Source organism: Brassica rapa, chromosome A05, assembly GCF_000309985.2.
Source record: "Brassica rapa cultivar Chiifu-401-42 chromosome A05, CAAS_Brap_v3.01, whole genome shotgun sequence".
In the NCBI taxonomy this organism is placed as follows: domain Eukaryota; kingdom Viridiplantae; phylum Streptophyta; class Magnoliopsida; order Brassicales; family Brassicaceae; genus Brassica; species Brassica rapa.
In genome coordinates this window covers 9,268,065-9,289,139 of record NC_024799.2, presented here as the reverse complement: position 1 = coordinate 9,289,139, position 21,075 = coordinate 9,268,065, and the positions used below count along the sequence as shown (strand labels likewise).

The 21,075-nt window shown below is 33.4% G+C and overlaps 1 protein-coding gene and 1 long non-coding RNA gene across 2 annotated transcripts; both read right to left on the bottom strand.

Moving 5' to 3' along the window:
* Window positions 1–229: 229 nt before the first annotated feature.
* Window positions 230–14,518, bottom strand: LOC103871292. Its single transcript, XR_633525.2, has 2 exons — window positions 11,514–14,518; window positions 230–11,438 (listed from the first exon to the last, which is right to left on the bottom strand). It is a non-coding gene; the product is annotated as an uncharacterized LOC103871292 (long non-coding RNA).
* Window positions 14,519–19,319: 4,801 nt separating this feature from the next.
* Window positions 19,320–20,732, bottom strand: LOC103871377. The gene is made up of 6 exons (XM_009149622.1): window positions 20,416–20,732; window positions 20,217–20,343; window positions 20,020–20,122; window positions 19,787–19,986; window positions 19,515–19,727; window positions 19,320–19,427 (listed from the first exon to the last, which is right to left on the bottom strand). Exons 1-6 carry the CDS (start codon window positions 20,730–20,732, stop codon window positions 19,320–19,322), a joined length of 1,068 nt encoding a protein of 355 aa, XP_009147870.1.
* Between the last annotated feature and the right edge of the window lie 343 nt (window positions 20,733–21,075).

The following is a 21,075-nucleotide window of genomic DNA, read 5'->3' as shown; positions in this document are numbered from 1 at the left end:
TCCAATTTTTTAAAATATTTTAGGTCAAAAAAATCACTTATCGCATAAGAACCTAACGTTTAGGCCGAAAAATCTCAGGCCTACTATTTGGTTACAATGAAACTATGGTAGCTCGATTTTGTATCATGATTTAAAAATATAAAAGTTAATTATGGTTATAAGAAGTTTACGTTCACATGCCAATCTTATCTATCTTTAATATTTTTCTCATTTTTATATCACTTTTTTCATTTTGGTTATTACTCGATATAAATATTGATTTTTGAGTTTATTCTAATTTTGTTATTTTGTTTTGATCTGAGATTTCGAAAATATTTAAGATTTAAAATTATTAAAGAGATACATACTTAAGTTAAGATCAGCGCCTTGATCAGAATAAATATTTTATATTTATTAATTATTTTATTTTTTTCTGCATATTATGAAATAATAAAATAATAATTATATATTAAATAACTAAAAAATCAGTTACAATTAGGTATTAAATTGGCGTACGCATATAAATCAAACGACCGCTATTGTTTATTCGCAATCATTTTATGGTAAATAAATCAAATTAATCAATCTTATTTATCGTTTATGATATATAATTAAATTTAAATGATATTAACATAGATATATATAGTATACTTTTTAATATGGATATTAATGAGGTTTCTACTCATATTATTTTATGATTATTTGCATATTTGTGTAACAAAATTTTACACCAACGATTTTTTTTTTAATGTAGAATGTTTAATGGTTTCAATAGTTTATAATTATTAAAGAACAATTTATATTTCAAAATTAAAATATTATCTTTTCACTTGATTAGCAACTAAAAAATTCAATTCTTCTAGTAATCGTCATTAACTGCAACTAAAGGGATTAATTGTATTTTTCCTTAACTACCGAAAATATCATATCAACTTATGGCTTGGTCCCAAAGTTTATAATGTAGTAAATACAATATTTCTAAACTTAATTAAGCCGAACTTGTGTATCAAGCAATTATATTCGATATATAAGCACTTATATTAGGTTACCTTAACTAACTAAAATATCATATCAACCTATGCCTTGCTCCCAAATTTTTCAAAGTAGTAAATACTATATTTCCATATTAATTAGTCGACCTACAGAAGTTATTCGATGCGCGCCTAAGATAACTTTGGTCTTATACCAATTTTATTATTTAATTGTTTATAGTACGGTTCAATTGAAATCAAAATGCAAAATGGAACTATGATTTACAATAAAAAGAAGTTAAACTTTTTCGGTTTTTCAGTTAAGTTCAATATGACCAGCTTGTGATTTGGTTACGTTTGGCTGTCAATTGATACAGAAGCTATAAGACCATTGCTACACATTGTAATGCTATACGACTAAATACACAATTTCTAAAAAATTTCATAGAAATTAACATGTTCAGCAATAGTCTTTGTATAATTTACTCACATTCGTCAATACTCATACTACAAATATATGATGCTATGTATGATGATGTTGAATTTTAAAAAATTGCTGCTAATACTAAGATAACCAAGGAGAAGTAGAACAAACTATTAGTTTTGCATACAGAGTAACTTGATGGAATAATTGACTGACACAATGCGTTACTTTTTTGACATATTGTAAGACACTATGTTTAGTACAATTTAATTTATCTCCAGGTCCTGGTTGTTCTTATTGTTAGAGGTCCCCAACAGCAAACAAAGCTCCAAAAAAAAATCTATATACACGATGAAGTTTATTACTCGATGATTTTAGGTGGACAATCATATTACACAACATATCAAAACGACATACGATGGGTCCTTTTTTAACATACTCGGATTTTTTTAAAACTCCTTTAAAACGACAGCCCATTTAAAAACGATAGACCAATATTCATGTTACTGTCGCATAATGTATTTCTCTAGGGAGTTTAATTTTAAACTATGTTATTCCTAAATGCTTTATAATTCTGACACGTCAGCCTTTAAGAAGCTTAAAACACTGCCAAATAGGATGGGGTCATTTTTTAATTATTACAAACTTAAGGTTATAACTATTTAAAAGATCCTCAATTAATATATAAGGGATTTATAAGATAGTATACAAAACCAAAAACTTGTGTTTTTGATCCTCCCAAATTATCAGGCATTCTAATATATGATCACATTCCTCCTAAATTTTGTATCCCTAAAATATCTCATAGTTCATATCTGATGGGTTCCTCAATCTTATGACCAAATTGAATCGGAGATTTTTAAAAATTTATCTGCTGACCCGACACCCCCTCATATTCCTTCAAAATCCTGAGAATTTTTTGGAATTCCTGTTTTTGTGCTCTACAAAAGAAGAGACTATCATCTGGAAAGAGTAGATAAAAAATTGAGGGACAAGTCATTGCAACCTTCATATCCCGCTAAATGTTTCTCTTTCTCAGCTTTATAAATATTCGCAATAAGTGCTTCTGTGCACATAATAAACAAATAACGAGACAAAGGATCACCCTATCGTAGGATCCCATGTGGAATTATGTCTCCCCATGGTTAGTCATTCAATAAACCTCTAAATTATACCAAGGAAATATATTCCATCATTAGTTGGATCCAACGATGGTCAAATCTGTTGTGGCAACGCAAGCTGAGGTTCCTCTAGTTCGCAAAGGTCCTACAACCAGGTCAGGTTCGGGGGTCATAAGATATGTTCTCACCAAGGATGTCCAAGAAATGATAGATCAAGACAAGACCGGCTTCAAGCAGCTGCTGATTCAGAAATGGCCGAGTTAAAGATTGAAGAACAAGCCGGTCCAATAGAGGTTCAAGATCCGTACGGTACGATCCAGTTCTCATCCATCACCCAGAACCAAGCCCGTCTAATCATCTCCACATTAAATCTCGGTTCGGCCTCAAGTCCAATTGCATCTGGTTTAGAGACTTAGCCGCCTGATCCAAATAAGGTAAGCATGTAAGGATTCAATCATGATTTCTAACCGGTTTATTTTTTTTTGGTTTGTGTTTGGTTGATTTATTTTCGATTTCATTAAGACACAATGGGCAAACTTGTACCCTTTTATTTCCAATTTGAGTCCAATAATTGAAGGCCTTTGTTACCCTTCGCTTTAGTAGTCCAAGTAGAGTCGGCCCATTATGTTTTGGCCTTGTTGTTTTAGAGTCCAAGAGAGTCCATGTTGTTTTTGCTTCAAGTCCCCTAGAAGGGCAAAGCAATCGGGTATTTAATCTCCACTTTAAACAGCCGTGTATTTTTTTACCTAAGCTAATATATGAGTCAGTTTTCCCCTAGAAAAACCCTAAAATCTTTCCAGTTCGTATGAAGCCAACTTGAGAGCAAATCCTTGACATATCAAAGAGCCGTCCATTGTTCTTTGTGGAGTCCATCGATCCATCTTCATCCCTCGTCCGATCTTGAGAGAGACACACATACAAAAAGAACTGGATCCATCTCTTTTCATCATTCCATCCACTGATTTTGTTGAGAGAGACATATGTCCAGCAACAAGATCCCATCCTCCATCAATCCTATCTCTTTTCTTTGTTATTTCCATATTGCATATCGCCCATTGATCAACTCGTCCATCATCATTCATATTATATTCATCATTTTAGTTATCTAGTTGGTTTCTGTTTCTTCATAAAAATCCATAAAAAAAACTAATAAAACTTACACTTTTGTTTTGGTTACAAATCGGCTTCCAAAAGTCCTTTCTGGCCTTTTGCCCATACCGTCTTGCTGTTGGATCCAGAATCTCAGTCGATCCAACAGGATTGGCCGGACCCGTGCCTACAACATTTTGGTATCAGAGCCGAAGCTGGTTCCTTCGGTTATCTATTTCTCTTAGTTGCATTCTTTTACTTATGCATCATCTTAAAAAAAAAATTGCATATTTAGGTTTCTGTTCTTTTGTGTTCATCATTACATTCAAATTGAAAATACAAAAAAACAATATTAGATCTTTAGCTCGGTTAGAAAGCTGGTCGGATATTTTCTTACCAATTTTCTCGACCGGTTTCCATTTTCGGGTCGACCGCAATAACTTAGTTTCCATAATTTTTGTATTCCAAATTGATTAGGTTCTCTTTCCTTTTCCTTGCTGATTCGATTTTCATTAGCTTGATTTGAGTCCAATAATTCAAGGCCTTTGTTAGCCTTTGCTTTAGTAGTCCAAGTAGAGTCGGTCCATTATGTTTTGGCCTTGTCGCTTTACAGTCCAAGAGAGTCAGAGTCCATGTTGTTTTTGCTTCAAGTCTTCTAGAAAGGCAAAACTGCCGGGTATTTAATACCCACTATAAGCAGCCGTGTATTTTTTTACCTAAGATAATATATGAGTCAGTTTTCCTCTAGCAAAATCCTAAACTCTTTCCAGTTTGCGTGAAGCCAACTTGACAGAAAATCGTTGACATATCAAAGAGCCGTCCATTGTTCTTTGTGGAGTCCATCGATCCATCTTCATCCCTCGTCTGTTCTTGAGAGCGATACACATCCAGCACTAACCGGATCCATCATTCCATCCACTGATATTGTTGAGAGTGACATACGTCCAGCAAAAAGATTCCATCCTCCAACGATCCTATCTCTTTTCTTTGTTATTTCCATATTGCATATCATCTATCGCCCATTGATCAACTCGTCCATCATCATTCATATTCTATTCATAATATTAGTTATCTTATTTGTTTATGTTTCATTCATAAACATCCATAAGAAAACTCATAAAAACTTACACTTTTGTTTCAGGTTACAAATCGGCTTCCAAAAGTCCATTCCGGCCGTTCGCCCATACCGTCTTGCTGTCGGATCCGAAACCTCAGTTGATCCAACAGGATTGGCCGGACCCGTGCCTACAACAAAATCCCATCTTGTGAAGTAGTGCCTGAATAAAGGTCCATTCAATCCTCTCATATTCTTTACTCACACTACAAAAAAAAGTGATATTGATAGCACATTATGATACCGTGTTTTCTGAACTGCTATCAAAAATTATTTTTTTTAGGTTTATATTAATAGCAGTGTAGTAATGCTGTTGTGTAAAACTAGTAAGCGGGAAGAGAAAATCACTAATACCGCTAATATTTAGGTGAAAATTAGACATGCGCCTAGACATAATATTTTTTTTTTCTATAACACATTATGATAGCATTGTTTTCAGAACTGCAATGAAAAATCAATTTCTAATCTTTGAAATTTTAAACCCTAAACATGTATTAAACGTTAAACTCTAAACATAAACCTTAAAACTCAAATCTTTTCATACAATAACCTGAAATCATAAACTTAACCTCAAAATTATCCCTTTTAATCTTAATGTTTAAATTCCAAACCACAAACCTTAAATCCTTAATTAAACTATATATCCTAAACTCTATATATAAACATTATACTCCAAGTTATAAATATCAACACTAACATATTGTATTCAACACCCCTACTGTTCATATTTAGTTCCAATTCTTAAAATAAAATTTAAAATTTAGTTATTTTTAATCTTAAAATCTTAAAACCAAACCTTAACATTACACTTCAAACCCTAAAACCCTACATCCAAATCATAATATAAATATTAATCTTATATTTTTGAAACTTAAACACCAAACCTTAATATAAACTATCAATTTATTATTTTCAAAAAACAAACTCAAATCTTACCCTAACTCCCCCATATATTTAAATTCATAAATTAAACTTCAAATCTAATATTCTCTACTTAAATCTCTAAAATCTTAAAAAATTATCTCTACACTCAAAATTTTAAAATAATACAAATCTTAAACCAAACCCCAAATTTTTACTCAAAACACTCAAACATAAATAATAATCTTAAAACTTTATTCAATAATCTAATTTTACTCTAAATCTCAAACCCCATACTCCATACCTTATATCATAACACTAAAATGTAATTAATTATAAACTCAAATACATAAATTTTATATGCTAAAACTAACCTTAACACAATACTTCAATCCCTAAACCCTAAATTTATACTCTATATCCAACGCATAATCTTAATATAAATCTGATGTTTTCAAACTTAAACACCAAAACTATATTTCTTAAACCCTTAACTTCATTTTTTAACTCTGAATTTTAATTTCAAATTTTAAACTTAAACCCTATGTTATATATCATAAACCATAAACTCTATTTTATACCCAAATATCAATCACAAAGTTTAACTTTTAAAATTATAAATTTTCTATTGTGAATTATAAAATTTTGATGTTTTCTCAATATATTTTTTTGTTTACGAAAATATATTAAAAATATTATATATATTAAAGCACAAAATAGTGTAGAAAACAATAGTATTTAAAAAAAATAGCTTTAAAAATCTGATTGGTAAACATAAAGTGGCCAATCACATACAAGGGTGATGATAACTAATATTGACCATTGATTTTATTTTTTGAAAGGTCTAGATTGATGGAAAATTGCCAAAAATGTCACATTCATAGTACTACTTTTCATGTTTACACTAACCACTATTACTCTCATTTTTAATGAAGGGTAAAAGATATTCATAACCCTAGGATTAACTAATCTAGACTTAGAGTTTAGTGTTGAGGGGTGGATAGAGGTTTTGGAATGTGAAATTTATGATTCTAATAAATATACAAATAAATACTTAAAAATATATAAAAATATAAAAAATATTTCAAAAATAATTTTCGATTTTCAAATTTTTTTTTGAAAAAAACATAATGCTTCTCCACCTTAAACCTACACCATAGAGTATAATCCATAATGCTTATACTCTATATCCAAAGCAAACATAGGAAGAGGAAAGGCTCATGCATGATGTCTTTTCTTTTTATAGATTTGGTTTAGTGTAAATCGATTTGGGCATCTGTGTTGGTTTAATTATTTTTTAATTCTTTTTTAACATTGTAAACCAAAATTTATTTGTAATTCTATTTTAATTTATAAATAAATAAATTTATTTATTTTTAATTTATAAATCAGTTTTTGGATTAATTTTTATTTTTATTTAATTATGATGTTACCCAATAACAACAAACTATGAGAAATGCTATTATATAGTTTGGAGACAATAGCATTTTATAAAACTGCTATGATATAGGGGAGGCCTATTATAGTTTGGGTAGACATAGCGGTTTCAATAACGTTAAGAATAACATGTCATAGCTTTTTAATTACGCAAAGAAAAAACGTTTTTGTAGTGACATCTCATGAGCAATGAGATATTGTCAGAGATCAATCTTCCAGCCACAAAAGCCGATTGTGTTTCCGAGATAAGTGTGGGAAGACAAGCCTTCAAGTTCAACCTCTGACATAATACCTTAGATGTAATCTTGTATCCTACATTACAGAAACTTATAAGCCTGAGCTCTGTTATCCTTGTGGACCGCTTCATTTTAGGAATCAAACAATATTTGTAATATTTAACCTTGTATCTAGTTTCCCTGTAGTAAAAAATAATTAACCATATCCAGAATGTCTTTTTTTTTTTTATTATATGTCAAGAGTGTTGAAAAAATAGAGTTGTCATTTCATCCGGTCCAAATGCTTTCTCTGGATGCGTAGTAAACATAGCTCGTCGTACTTCATCCCCTGTTGCAATCCTGAATAACCTTTGATTCATCTGTGCAGTGATGCTAGGCGTAATCTCATCCAGAAATTTTGGAATTCTGAAGGTGAAGTGGTACTAAACATGCCATCAAAGTAATCCACTGCAACCTTTTCTACCTTTTTGTCCTCTATTATCCAGTTTCCATCATATTCGTAGAGACCTACAATCCTATTACGAGCACGACGTTGTTTCGTTAGGGCATGATAAAATTTAGTATTAAGATCCCCTGATATATACCACATATTATGACTCTTTTGTTGCCAGAACTCCTCCTCATCCATATACGCTTCCTGTAAATTCCCAGATACTTCCAGTATATCCTCTTGAGTTCTGTTGTTTTCTGTTTGTACTTCTTCCAGAACTTTTTGAAGTTCACTGATTTTCTCCTTGCCATATGTTGGATTATTCTTTTGCCAAAGAGCAATCTCATGACGACAATTAATAATTTTTGATACAAAAATCCCCCATATTCCCCTATGTTGAATGACCCGAGCTTCTACCAATGGATTCCAATAAGCCGTCCTGTCCATTCATCTTTTATCAAATCGAAATTGTCCCCACCGCCTGGGTACTTCATCCTCAAGATAAGTAACTACTGGTGGATTGTCAGAGCCTATCATCCCTAAATATTCTGTGTAAGAACATGAAAAAACGCGTGTCAGTCCTCATTTGGTAAAGCTCGGTCCAAACAACACCGAATCATCGTTTTCCTTCTTCTTCATTGCCTGGACATTTGATTCCCCCTAGCCGGAAATTTCAAAAGTCCGCTTTTCCAAATCATATTATTGAAGGATAAGAACGATCTTGCATATCTCAAAGAACCACCTTGTTTTTTCATGGTTTCCAGTGATCTCATTCAATCTCCAATGATAAACCACATGCCAGATCTTTCCAGGCTATATCTTGTATGTTTCCATACTTGATCTCTTAATTTTTGAACCGGGTCTCCGTATGCAAATTTCATGAAGACTGATATTCCAAGAGCTACTGCTTCCATATCTATCATTTTGTTACTTGTGTACAAGACTTTAACCTGATACTCATTATTGAAGTATAAAGCTGATCCAGGGTGATTGAAGTCCTTGAATGAAAGCAAAATCTTGCTTTATTTCCGATTAAGACAAAAAAAATTAGGTTTATGTTTATGCCATATCTCTCTAAGATAATTTATTGTCTATTTGCTTCACATACCCCTACAATTCCAGCTGAGAACTTTTATAATATATTTTTTTATTTGCTCCTTTGAGCTAAGCAACCAGGTGCAAAGAAACCCTACGTGCCCAGATAACCTATGATGTTGCATTGATATTCTGATTACCAAGGCAGGCAAAAGTGATTGCTTGTTCTCCGCATGCAGCCGTGATACCATATTTTTCCAAATGTCTGTTGTTTGTTTCTGTACCCACCTCATAAGATTATACTATGTGAAGAAGCAATGTGCACCACCAAAACAAAAACACCCGTTAACCAAAATAAATAGTATATCCTTATTGTGTAGTAACCTCTGACTCATATATAACCATAACCATACACAAAACAAAATCGTCAAGAATAAATACTGATCGATAATTTATGTTGAATCATGTGTAACCCAAATAAACACAAAGCAATATAACTATAGAGCCATTAAATAGGAACCAATGTGTACATCATGTGTAACCCAAATAAACACAAAGCAATATAACTATAGAGCCATTAACTAGGAACCAATGTGTAATTGGTATTCCATAACTCATTCCTAGCCTGGCACTGCTTTATAGTTGACCATTGTACTCTCAATCCATTACCATTGTATCCCATATCACCAAACCCTCGTGCTTGTTGTCGGGTTAGACCAGTAAACCTGTCCAGCACATCTATAAGGCATCTAGTTCGTAGCTGCATACGGTTTAATGAGACCAAACGTATTTTCCCGTCAAAACCGAACATTTTTTCCGCCAAAACCGAAAAAAAAAATTTTCCACTAAAACCCAAAAACGTATTTTCCCGCCAAAACCAAAAAACGTATTTTCCTACCAAAATCGGAAAAATGCATTTTTTCGCCGAAACCGGAAAAACACGTTTTCCCGCCGAAACCGGAAAACACACATTTTTCCGCCGAAACCGAAAAAACGTATTTCCCGCCGAAACCGGAAAAACGTATATTCCCGCCGAAACCGGAAAAACACATTTTTTTGCCGAAACCGGAAAAACGCATTTTTCGCCGAAACCGGAAAAACGCATTTCCCGCCAAAACCGGAAAAAACACATTTTCCCGCTAAAACCAAAAAACGTATTTTTCCGCCAAAACCAAAAAAACGTATTTTCCCGCAAGAACCAGAAAAACTCATTTTCCCGTCAAAAACCGCAAAAAATATTTTTCGTCAAAAACGCAAAAATGCATTTTCCCGTCAAAAACGCAAAAATGCACTTTTCCCGCCAAAATTACGAAAAAAACTTTTCCCGTCAAACCCGCAAAACACACTTTTTCGTCAAAAACACATTTTCCGCCAAAACCGCAAAACGTACTTTTACCGCCAAACCGCAAAAACGTATTTTCCGCCAAAACCCATAAAAACGTATTTTCCGCCAAACCCGTAAAAATGTTATTTTTCCGTCGAAACATAAAAAAAAATATTTTAGTCATTTTATTAACAAGTCCACCTGGATGCAGATGCAAGTTAAAAAAACGAACATAGCTGCATTCAGATGATTCATCTGGATGTATGAACAAAATGAAAAAACGAACAACACTCAAATAAAGCATCTGGATAAGACATTTAGATGGACCATCTAGATGCATCTTCCAGATTCCAGATGTACAAACGAACAGGGCCATTATAAATAGATCTTACCAACAACCAAATCCTCAATAAAAAAAAACAGGAATTCACGAAACCTCAACAATAAAACAAGATAAAATGCTCATGGAGCTTATTAGAACAATTAAAATACTGAAACCATAAACCAAAAGCTGCTCGCATAACTTCTCAACTGGACTGACTTGATCCATAAACACTATTAAGGTTTTGGTAGACCAGGTTTTGGGTTTGATATACCCTTATCCTCCACCTGTTTAGAGTTGTCTCCTTGGAGGGTGCCTGTTTTGGCAACATTACGCTTGCGTGGAGAAATCAGCGCCTGATACATTCTCATCTTAGTTGATCCTCCTGTGATAGTGGATGGTTTAAACAACCACTTTCGGGCCCCCTGCTTCATCACCGTATCACCAGCAACCAGAGTCTTTGCCTCTGCATCGTCACTTTGTTTTTCCTCGACATTAACAACCCCATCTTCCTGAAACTTAACATCATCCTCAATCTCCTAATCAGAGAGACTATGAAATTCATCCTCAACATTCTCATTATTCCCATTCGTTAACAAGCTATTATGAAACTCATCCAAGTCCATCCCATCAACACCTAACAAATTATCACGCTCCTATAGAGTATCTTTGACCAAATCTAAGCCATTTTCCTCACCTAAAGTTTTCCGTATTACCTTTGTTGGTGCAGCATGAGTTTTGATCAGTTCAGCTTGAAACTCTAAGATGCCTGGGTCAACTCCTTCTCTTCCTACTGGGTGTTCCTCACCTCCTGGTTCAGATTATTTCCCTCGTCGCGTACTTCCTCTCTTACATCATTTTATGGGCTTCGTTCTCTTCTTATACCACGATTGTACCTGACATGATCGTCTTGAGAATGAACTCTTAACGGCTCCCAGCTGTGTTCCTATGACGAGAACCTTCTTCATCTCCACGGTTGTTACATTGATTAATGTGGGGTCTTTTGTTCTTTCTTTCTGCCACGTTTACCCACTTGGAATCAGGTTCCTCAATCATCTTGCCCTTACCCTTCCCGCGTTTTTATTTTTCCCTGTTCTGCTGACCCACATTGCCATTAATAATAACTCAAAGGAGTCTTTTATTTCCATTGAAGGAAAACAGAATTTTTACTTTGGAAAGTGCTCTTCACGGGCTTCTACGCATGCATCAAGACTAAATCACGATCACGTGTCGATGGACGTCGTGATCGTGGGAAATCAAGATCTCATTGGAGATTTTGATTTGGAGCCACCGTTTCCTATAAATCTCCAGATCGCCACATGATGACTCGGGAGCAGAGCGGTATATGATCAGATTTTGATTTGGAGAGGTATATGATCAGATATGGAAACGTTGTGGAGAAGATATCGAGATTGCTTGAAGTGAAGAGTGAGATGGTCACTACCAGACGACAATGATTGCTGTGGAAAAGATATTTTTTTTTTCAAATATAGACCTTAAAAATAAAAGAAAAATTATCAAAATAGAATTAAAAATTGGGTTAATTTGCCAAATAGCTAAATTTGGAGGCAAAATGAAGAATATAGCTATGATTTTGACATTATTAAGTCACTAACAATTTTTTCCAAGTTTCATCCGGTTTTATCCTTTTTCATAACAAGTTGCAGGTGAAAGAAGAAATAAGTGGTGACGTTGATGGTGAAAAATATGTGGACCTAAAATATCAAGACTGTAATTGGTAAGAAAATCAACAGTGCTTAGAAAATGGATGGTGGTGGTTACCGCAATGGCAATGGATGGAAGATGTGGTGGTGATGGTTACAACGACGATGTGAAAACTACGGTGGTAGTGGCTATGGAGAATGAAGCGGTCGTGGATACATGAAAAAAGATGATCTTTCATGATAAGGATTACTGTGGTTGTGGTGGTGCTTCTGGTAATCACCGACATAATTAATGTGGTTGAAGAAAGAGATATTATAAATAGAATGGAACATATCAAATAGTCTAGTACACATTGTTCAAATTTTGAAATGTATATGATTGCAATGAAAGAAGTAATGCTTACCCCAACATTAACTCAAACCTTCCATAAACTAAACCCAAAACACTAATCACTAAAACCTAAAAGGAAATATAAACCCTAACCCAAATATCAAAATATGCACATAGTACATAATATGAAGTAGTATCAAAATAGAATAGTAACAAACAAAATAGCATAGTTCATATTGTTCAAATTTTAAAATGTCTATGATTACATGGAAAAAAATAATGTTTATCCCAATGTCAACCCAAACCTCTCATAAACTAAACCTAAAACACTAATCATTAAACCCTAAAAAAAAATATAAACCCTAACCCAAATAGCATAGTACATATTAACGTCAACCCAAACTTTTCATATAAACTAAATCCAAAACACTAATCACTAAACCATAAAAGGAAATATAAACTCTAACCAAAATATCAAAATATGCACATAGTACATAATATGAAACATTATCATATAGAATAGTAACAAACAAAATAGCATATTACATATTTTTCAAATTTTGAAATGTTTATGATTGCAGGAATGAGGTAATGCTTACCCCAACGTCAATCTAAACCTTACATAAACTAAACCCAAAACACCAATCACCAAACCCCAAAAGAAAATATAAACCCTAACCCAAATATCAAAACATGCATGTACTACATAATATGAAGCATATTAAATAAAATAGTAACAAACGAAATGACATAGTACATATTGTCAAAATAGCATAGTACAATCAAAAACTTAGGATTCAAATAAGGGCGCCTCGACCGTAACGCCGTCGTGATCTGTAGATTTCATGGCTATGGTGATGGTGGTTCAGTGATGAATGTGAATATGAATGAGGTGAGAATAATTATGAAAAAGGAATACTGATTATAGAAAAAAAAAATCTTTAAAGAGACGATAAACACAAAACACAATGGAGAATTAGTGATGATCGTATTGTAATGGCGTCGGAGGACAAAGTGGTGGAGATGAAAGCAGATTGATGGTAATTGTTAATCGAAGATGAAGAAGAAGAAGAAGAGATATTTTTATCTTTCATTAACCGGTTGTTAAGGGTATTATAGTATATATTACATAAATAATGGAGGTACTTTTTTTTTTGGCTAGATATTTAATTATGTTTTGTTTTGTAGCTATGCAGCCCAATTTCCCTTAAAAATTTTATCAAAAGAAGCAAATATATAATTATATCCCTATAGTTAATTAATCTAAACCCATTAGGGTTTAGAGTTAAGTAGTGGAATTTAGGGTTTGGTCTAGAGTTTAGGGTTTAGGGTTGAGAAGTGGGATTTGGAGAGTAAAATTTCAAATTAGTAAAAAAGTTAAAAATTTTCAAAATAAAATAAGCTATTTTGATCATTTTAGTTTTTGAAGTTTTTTTTGTAACAAAAACTTAAAAAGATTTATTTGAGAAAATTACCCTATATTCAAGTTTTTATGAAGGTTAAAAAATGATTAAATGCATAAAATAATTTATCATGCTGCTTTTTAAATTTATAATACTAGGTCCCTACGTACGGTTAAAGAATTTCTTTTTTTAAAATATGTATTTTTTTTTGTTAAAATATATAAACAGTTACATAAATTGTTTTTCCATTATTGTTGAATGACAAAATATACATAAGAGTGTTAATTTGAATTTGCAAAGCCATATATTATAGAAAATATATCTAGAAAATTACAAAAACTTAAGTCAACAATAAGCTATATATATCTATATTAAGGTTCTGAATGGTGAAAACATTTCAAACAGGACAGATCAAGCGGATCATGCAGATCAAGGAGAACAAATGCAGATCAAGTGGATCATACAGAAGATATGAAGATCAAGCAGATTATGCAGACAGATTAAACATATCATGTAGGAGAAATGCATATCAAACGGGAAAGATACATTTTTGAATATTAAAAACGATTCAAATAAATAGATTATATTTAAATAATAAAAAAGTATTAAAATCCAAAACACAAAAGATATAAAGACAATACATGTATATAATACAAATTTTTATTTTTATCATATTATGTGTTTACATACACAATTATTTATAAGAAAAGTTCAAGTTTAATTTTAAATTATTTAGAAAAAATTTAAAAGTTATTTATTCTTTCATAATTATTATTATATAAAGGGAAATTGCCACAAATAACACATTCATAGTATCACTTTTCATCTTTACACTAACCACTTTTATCCTCACTTTTAATGAATGGTAAAAGACAATTATACCTTTAGGGTTAACTAATCTAGACTTAGGGTTTAGAGTTGAGGGGTGGGGTAGGGTTTTTGGAATGTGAAATTTAGGATTCTAATAAATATATAAATAAATATTTAAAAAATATATAAAAAATTGTTAAAAATAGTTTCAAACATAATTTTCGTTTCGCAAAAAGAAATTTGAAAAAAAAATAAAAATTTCAAAAAAAAAAATTTATAAAAAAGTTTGAATTTGAAAAATTATAATTCGAAAACATAAAACAAAATTTTACTTTTTTTAATTTTTTAATTTTTAATTTTTTAATTTTTTAATTTAAATAATGATTTATTATATATATAATAACAAGGGCATAAGAGTCTTTTGCCACTTAATGAAGAATGTATTTTTGAAAATGTCTCTTTAGTGGTTCTAAAAATGAAAAGTGGTACCATGAAAGTGGTAAACATGTGATTTGCTCTTTTATTATATACTATTACGGTAACATTAATATAAAGAGTATTAAGCTTTGGTGTTATGGATGATTTACCTCTTTACCTTTGATGTTATCTCAAGTTTGAGCGATGCTTCATCAAGTCTTGAGATGGTGAGCGGAGTTGCAGGTTTTTGTTATCTTCTTTTACATTTGATCTCTCCATCTATTATAGCAAATATGTATAGAATATTTTAAAACCTAATTGGCAAAAAACATTCAGAAAAATTGATATCTATAAATTAATAAGCCATACATTACGTAGTTGTGCTTATGGGTTGCACATGGTGATGCAGCAGCATCCTAGAACTTAAGGGCAACTTTCCTGTTTTAGTATTTCCTTTTTACTTATGGCTTTGTGTTTTGCCTTTTACTATTAGGTTAAGGATTTTAATGACGGTTTAAGAGTTCTATATAAAGAACTTTCTTATGGCTTTTGTAAGATACACTTTTGATAATTAATAAACTAGCTTTGAGCTTTATACCTTGATAGAGATTTGATTCAATTCATCTTGTTCGAGAAGCCTTGAAAGAGATTAGATTAAATTCATCTTCTTCAAGAAGCAGGTCTCTAGTGATTTCAAATCGAAATCCCTAGATTGAGCTGATATCATCAGTTCTTACCCGCCATCACATGGGCAGTAAATCTTAACGTAAACGTTATATTATTATTGCACGACAATGAAACACTTACTTCTTCTTTTTGATAAGGTGATGTAGCTCCTTAGTCCAACCACAAATGAAAAGTATAGAGGAAAAAAATTTGAAGGTAAGATGTATTAAATTTTGTTTGTCATAGAGAAGAAAGTAGAGATGATTTGCAAGTTATATAGGAGATGAAGAAACAATTTCTGAATATTTGAGTTAACGGGGTTAAAACTTTTGAGAAAAATTAGGAATATAGGGAATTGTTGATTTAGATTGCATAAGAAATAGGAGATGTAAAGAGAAATTCTAGATTGCATAAGAAATAGGAGATGTAAAGAGAAATTCAATTTTTTTTTAATTGTTCTTAAAAAAAATTTCCACATGACGGTTTCTGATTTGCCAGACAACTTGCAGTTTAGTATATAGGAGATGTACTGATAAGTATTCGTAAGATAATTATATCCGTGTGCGCGAGAAAAAACACCTAGTATCAAATAATTATAACCTGTAATAATCAAGATTGCTGTTAGTGGATTTAGCACTTAGCAGAATAACGGTATAACATGAATAAATAGTATTAACAATGTTGGATTCGGTAGTGGCGCACTACATGATTCCTGCGCCGATCGCAGTATTAGTGTTCCAACGGTAACTTTTCATACATGAAGTCAATTTATGTTATCCAACCACTAGAAGACACGTCCACAATATGACCCAGCGGTCGTCTTTCTTTTTTCTTGTCCTTCGCCTAAACTATAAGAAGAATGACTCAACCCAATGTATCCAAGAAAAGCAAGAAAGATCAGAAACAACAAAAGCTAAGAAAGTAAACAAAAATGGTGAAGCAAATAAGTCTAGAAGAAGAGAAGGAGAACTGTCCTCTTATAACAACAAAAATAGTTGAATACTTGCAACCTGTAATGTGTCAAGAGCTACTCTGCAAGTTTCCAGACAACTCTGCATTCGGATTCGACTACACGCAGAGCTCTCTCTGGTCTCCTTTCTTGCCTCGAAACTACGCAAGCCCTTCCGATCTGAACTCAGACAGTTGCGTTTGTCGTAACCTTGAACTCGGAGAGTTTCAAGAAGGCAAGAAGATGATCAAGATTTCAATGAACAAGAAAATGAAGAAGAGTAAGTTAGTGAAACTAGACATGTCTTTGATAAAGAATGAAGATTCTCCTAATAGCGGCTGTTTTCCTTTTCATACTAAGGTAAATACATTGATGATGATCTTCTTTTTCTCTGTTATTTTTGTTCTCAGTGTGATTTATATTCTATAATATATGTGAAGATTGTAGGGATGGGATGGTGTGTTAAAGGCAGCTTCAAAACACTTCAAGAAGTCAAAAAAGAAGAGAGATCCAATCGCTGATGTCAAGCTTCTCAACTTCTGCAATTGCTGAAATTATATATATCCCACTTCAATTTTAATTTTATGTCTCTGGTTCTTGTTTTATATTTTATGTAACAATACTACGAGATCATCTACAAGAAAACATGAACGTAACGACGATCATTTTCGTGGTTATTTCGTCGTAACTAACCCTTTACGAGAAAATAACCACGAAAGTCAATTCGTCGTGAGACGTTTGTCGTAAGGCGCATTTCCTCGCTAATTCGTCGTAAGGTTACGAGAAAAACTTTCGTCGTAAAGAAGAGTTGAATATTTCGTCGTAAAAGACACGTAAGCGTTTCCTTGTAAAGTCCACGTTTCGTCGTAAAAGACTTGTAACATGTTCCTCGTAAAGTCCACGCTCCATTTCATCGTGAAAGACACATACATTTTACGACGAATCTGCATGTCTTTCGAAATAAATATCAAGTAAAACTTAACGAGGAATCTGCAAGTCTTTCCTCGTTAAAGCGACTTAAATTTATCCACGAATTTACTTTGATTCTTATTTTTTCTACATTAAAAATTATAATCAAATGAATAAATAAAATTATTTAAAATATATTAAAATTTTAAATAATAAAACAAAAACGAAAATATTTTATAATAAATATTTAAGTTTTATAATACAATAAAAAGAAAAGAAAAAAGTAGCTAGGGGTTATTCTGGAACTCATGGAAGAAGTCTTGACTCCTTCTATCGATCTCTTCCTCCTCCTCCTGTGCGCGGCGGCGTGGCTGTGGAATGCTAAATTGTACCCGTCTCGTGTGCAACATGCTCTCCAATTGCGGATTCCAGCTGCTAAAACGTCCAGAAAACCCTCGAGTGAACCCAAATGAGCTTGCGTCATGCTCAAATCAGAACGCGTCGCGTTCAACTCTGAACGCAGCAGAGTGATATCACTCAAATTATCCTAAGGAGTGATTTACTCTACCAAGTAAGAGGTAGAGTTGTAGCACTTAGGGATTGAATTCAAAGGGAGCTAAGGCACACAATATATCTATATAGTTATGTAGTTAAGTTAGAAAAATAGGTTTAAAGCAGTAAATAGCACGGGTGAACAAGTAATTGTTCGATTGATTGATTGTGGTTTTTAAAACATATATGGAAAGCGTTAGATTTAGGGTTTCTATTCAGACAATCAGAATTATAGAGATATAAATACTAAGTATATAATGGATATTCTAGAACTCAAACAATAAAAATAGTCGATCAACTTTCGTATTTTTAGACTATCTATCGCCGGATCTAGGACCTCAGCTGTCGCTTGTCGGTCCTGAGAAAGTGTCGATCGATTCCAACAACAAGGTTTCGATCGATACACCTTTCAGCCCGTCGATCGATACAGCTAATGAGTTGTCGATCGATGAACCTTCCTGGGAGCGTTAACGCACGGGTTTCACGAGTTTAGTAGGCTTAACTAAATCAGCTTCCGCCTATTTCTAGCAATCCTATCACAATCTATACTAATTCAGACAGAGAACCAAGCTTCCGCTTGCACCCTAATATCTATAGGCAAGGTCCTAGTTAGTTATTCTAGAACACATGCATTAAGAACAGTTTAATTGATTTATATCCTAACACTTAGAAATTCTATATTTTTGGCCAATCCCTCATGAATATTTGAACCCTAAATCTAATAGAGAGAACTACTCAGACATAGCTAAGTAATTCATAACAATAAGATATGAAAATTGCATAAATAGAATAGAGTAGAAAACCTGGAGTTCCAATCATAAATATCTGAAGGAGTTTTTGGATCTTCTCTCCAAATCTAAGACTCTAAGTATTTTTAAGAAAGCGTGTGTTGCCTAGAACAATGGCAGAGCACATAAATATTAGGTTAAAACTCGTCAGGGGTAATCTGGTAATTCTTGTGGGGCTTGGGTTTCAAGCCAGCTGGAACCCAATCTGGCTTCCGCGCGCTTCGCTGTTGATCGACAACACAGAGTGTGTGTCGATCGATACACAGAGTGTGTGTCGATCGATTATTGCCTTCGCCCATCGATCGATAGTCTGGTAGATGGTCAGCTACGGGTCTTTATCATTTTATCTCCAAAATGCACCAAAATCACCACTTTCCTCCAAATCACTCCAAAACCTGACAACATACTAAAAAGACTCCAAAACAACTATAATGTATTTAAAAAAACTTATATACCATGGACTAAAATGGATAAAATCCATGGTATATCACTGAGGAGTCTCATCTCCCCGTCTCTGACCATAAGACGATGTCGCTCTTGGGACATTGTTAATGGAACCGATCCCCAACGTATGTCCCTTTTTCTTAGGGATGACCTTTTAAAAAAAAAAAATAATGTTAGTTAATGATAAAAAGTTATGTTAAATGAATAATAATAATTATGATTATAATAAAAAATTTACCTTCTCGTAAATCTTATCTACTTCAGGTGTGGACAATGTGACGGGTATTCCATCGGGGGACTGCTGGGTCAGCTGGGTTTGGCGCTCTTCAATCCGAGAAACCACGTCGTTGTAGATCTGCTCAGACCTGAGATCTACAAATTTCCCAGCCTTGCTCTTGTGGGTCCTCTCGTAAAGGTTCTTAAGAGATGGTAGAAATCCCCTCTCTTTGGCCTAAAAATATTTAGGAAAGTTATAATATATTAAAAAATAATAATAATTAAAATATTTACCATCTCTAGACGGATACCGGCATGGGGTTTTTGACCCGTAGAGTGAATCATCGGCAAGTTGACATGCTCATCTTTCGTTAGACAGGAAGCAGAGCAACTGTTGGAGGCTCTAATCAATGATGGCATGTTCCAATAACGGATGAGGCCATCCCACACATCCTGAGTGATCTCAGCGGGTTTCCCGTGCTCATAACCCTTCACTATCCAATCATCCTTCTAGTTTGAGACTGTACCCAACAATCGAGCTTTCTCCTTCGAGATAAACGCTTTCTTCGCCTTTGAGATAAACGCTTTCTTCACCTTCTCGTTCACCCCTATGGACCAATGCAATTTTTGCTGTAACAGGAAAATATTAGGTTAATTATTAGTTCAAAAATAACAAAAAGTCTTAATAATAAAAAATATAAGTATATTAATTAGTGTAACTTACAACGAACATTTTGAACCACGTCTTTCTGATGTAGTCCGGCGTCATTTTCCAGTTTGGATGTGGCTCGGAGAAGTAGCCTTTGATCGCCTCGGTTACGGTCCGAGCGACACAACCGTCAACCCCAAACCTGAAAAAAACAAATTATAAGTATAAATTATTTAATGTTGTTATAAAAAAAACTTTTAAAAATGTAACATACCAGAAAGTATTTTCAGGTCGGTCGGGGCCTAAGACTGGTAAACCTTCTCTGTCTGGCTGAGCGAGAAGGTCCTCGACGGTGTAAATAGTGTAAGGCGCACTCGGCGGCACCAACAAATCGGGATGAATCCCGGCTGCAGGAGCAGGAGGCACCTCCTCTGGAACATGATCATGATGCACATGTGGTGAAGCAAACGGAGGAACCAGTGGTACAACAAAAGGAGGCGACTGGGAGACTCTCTGAGAGGACTGAGAGTCGGGGACAGTATCCGGAAGAACCGGGAGCTGAAGAAGATGATACGCATGTACGACAACCATGCACACCAAACATGTCTCTGTAATGAGCTGTAAGCTTGTTCTTTCTAACCATCTGAAAAAAAAAATTAATTATATTATTAACCATCTGAAAATAAAAAAATATATATTACTAAAATTTTAAAATCATCATCCTATATTATCAACAAATTCCATTTATTTATCTAAAAATTGCCTACACTAACCCTAATCACTCTAAACTAAGCATCACTCTAAACTAACCACCTAAGCTAATCTAGAGAGGAAGTAGAGAGGAGTACCTTGAGAATGAGAGAAGTAGCTACAAAATGAGAAATGAGATGGCTCGGGTATATATAGGGATTTTGGTTTCCTCGTAAAATCCTCA

Bases quoted from the DNA above. Each gene is read 5' to 3' on its own strand.
- LOC103871377 (XM_009149622.1), bottom strand. From the start codon at position 20,732: ATGGTTGTCGTACATGCGTATCATCTTCTTCAGCTCCCGGTTCTTCCG. The intron at 20,123-20,216 runs GTAAGTTACACT...TTCCTGTTACAG, and splicing joins CGTGGTTCAAAATGTTCGTT to CAAAAATTGCATTGGTCCAT. The intron at 19,428-19,514 runs GTAAATTTTTTA...TTTTTTTAAAAG, and splicing joins TAGATAAGATTTACGAGAAG to GTCATCCCTAAGAAAAAGGG.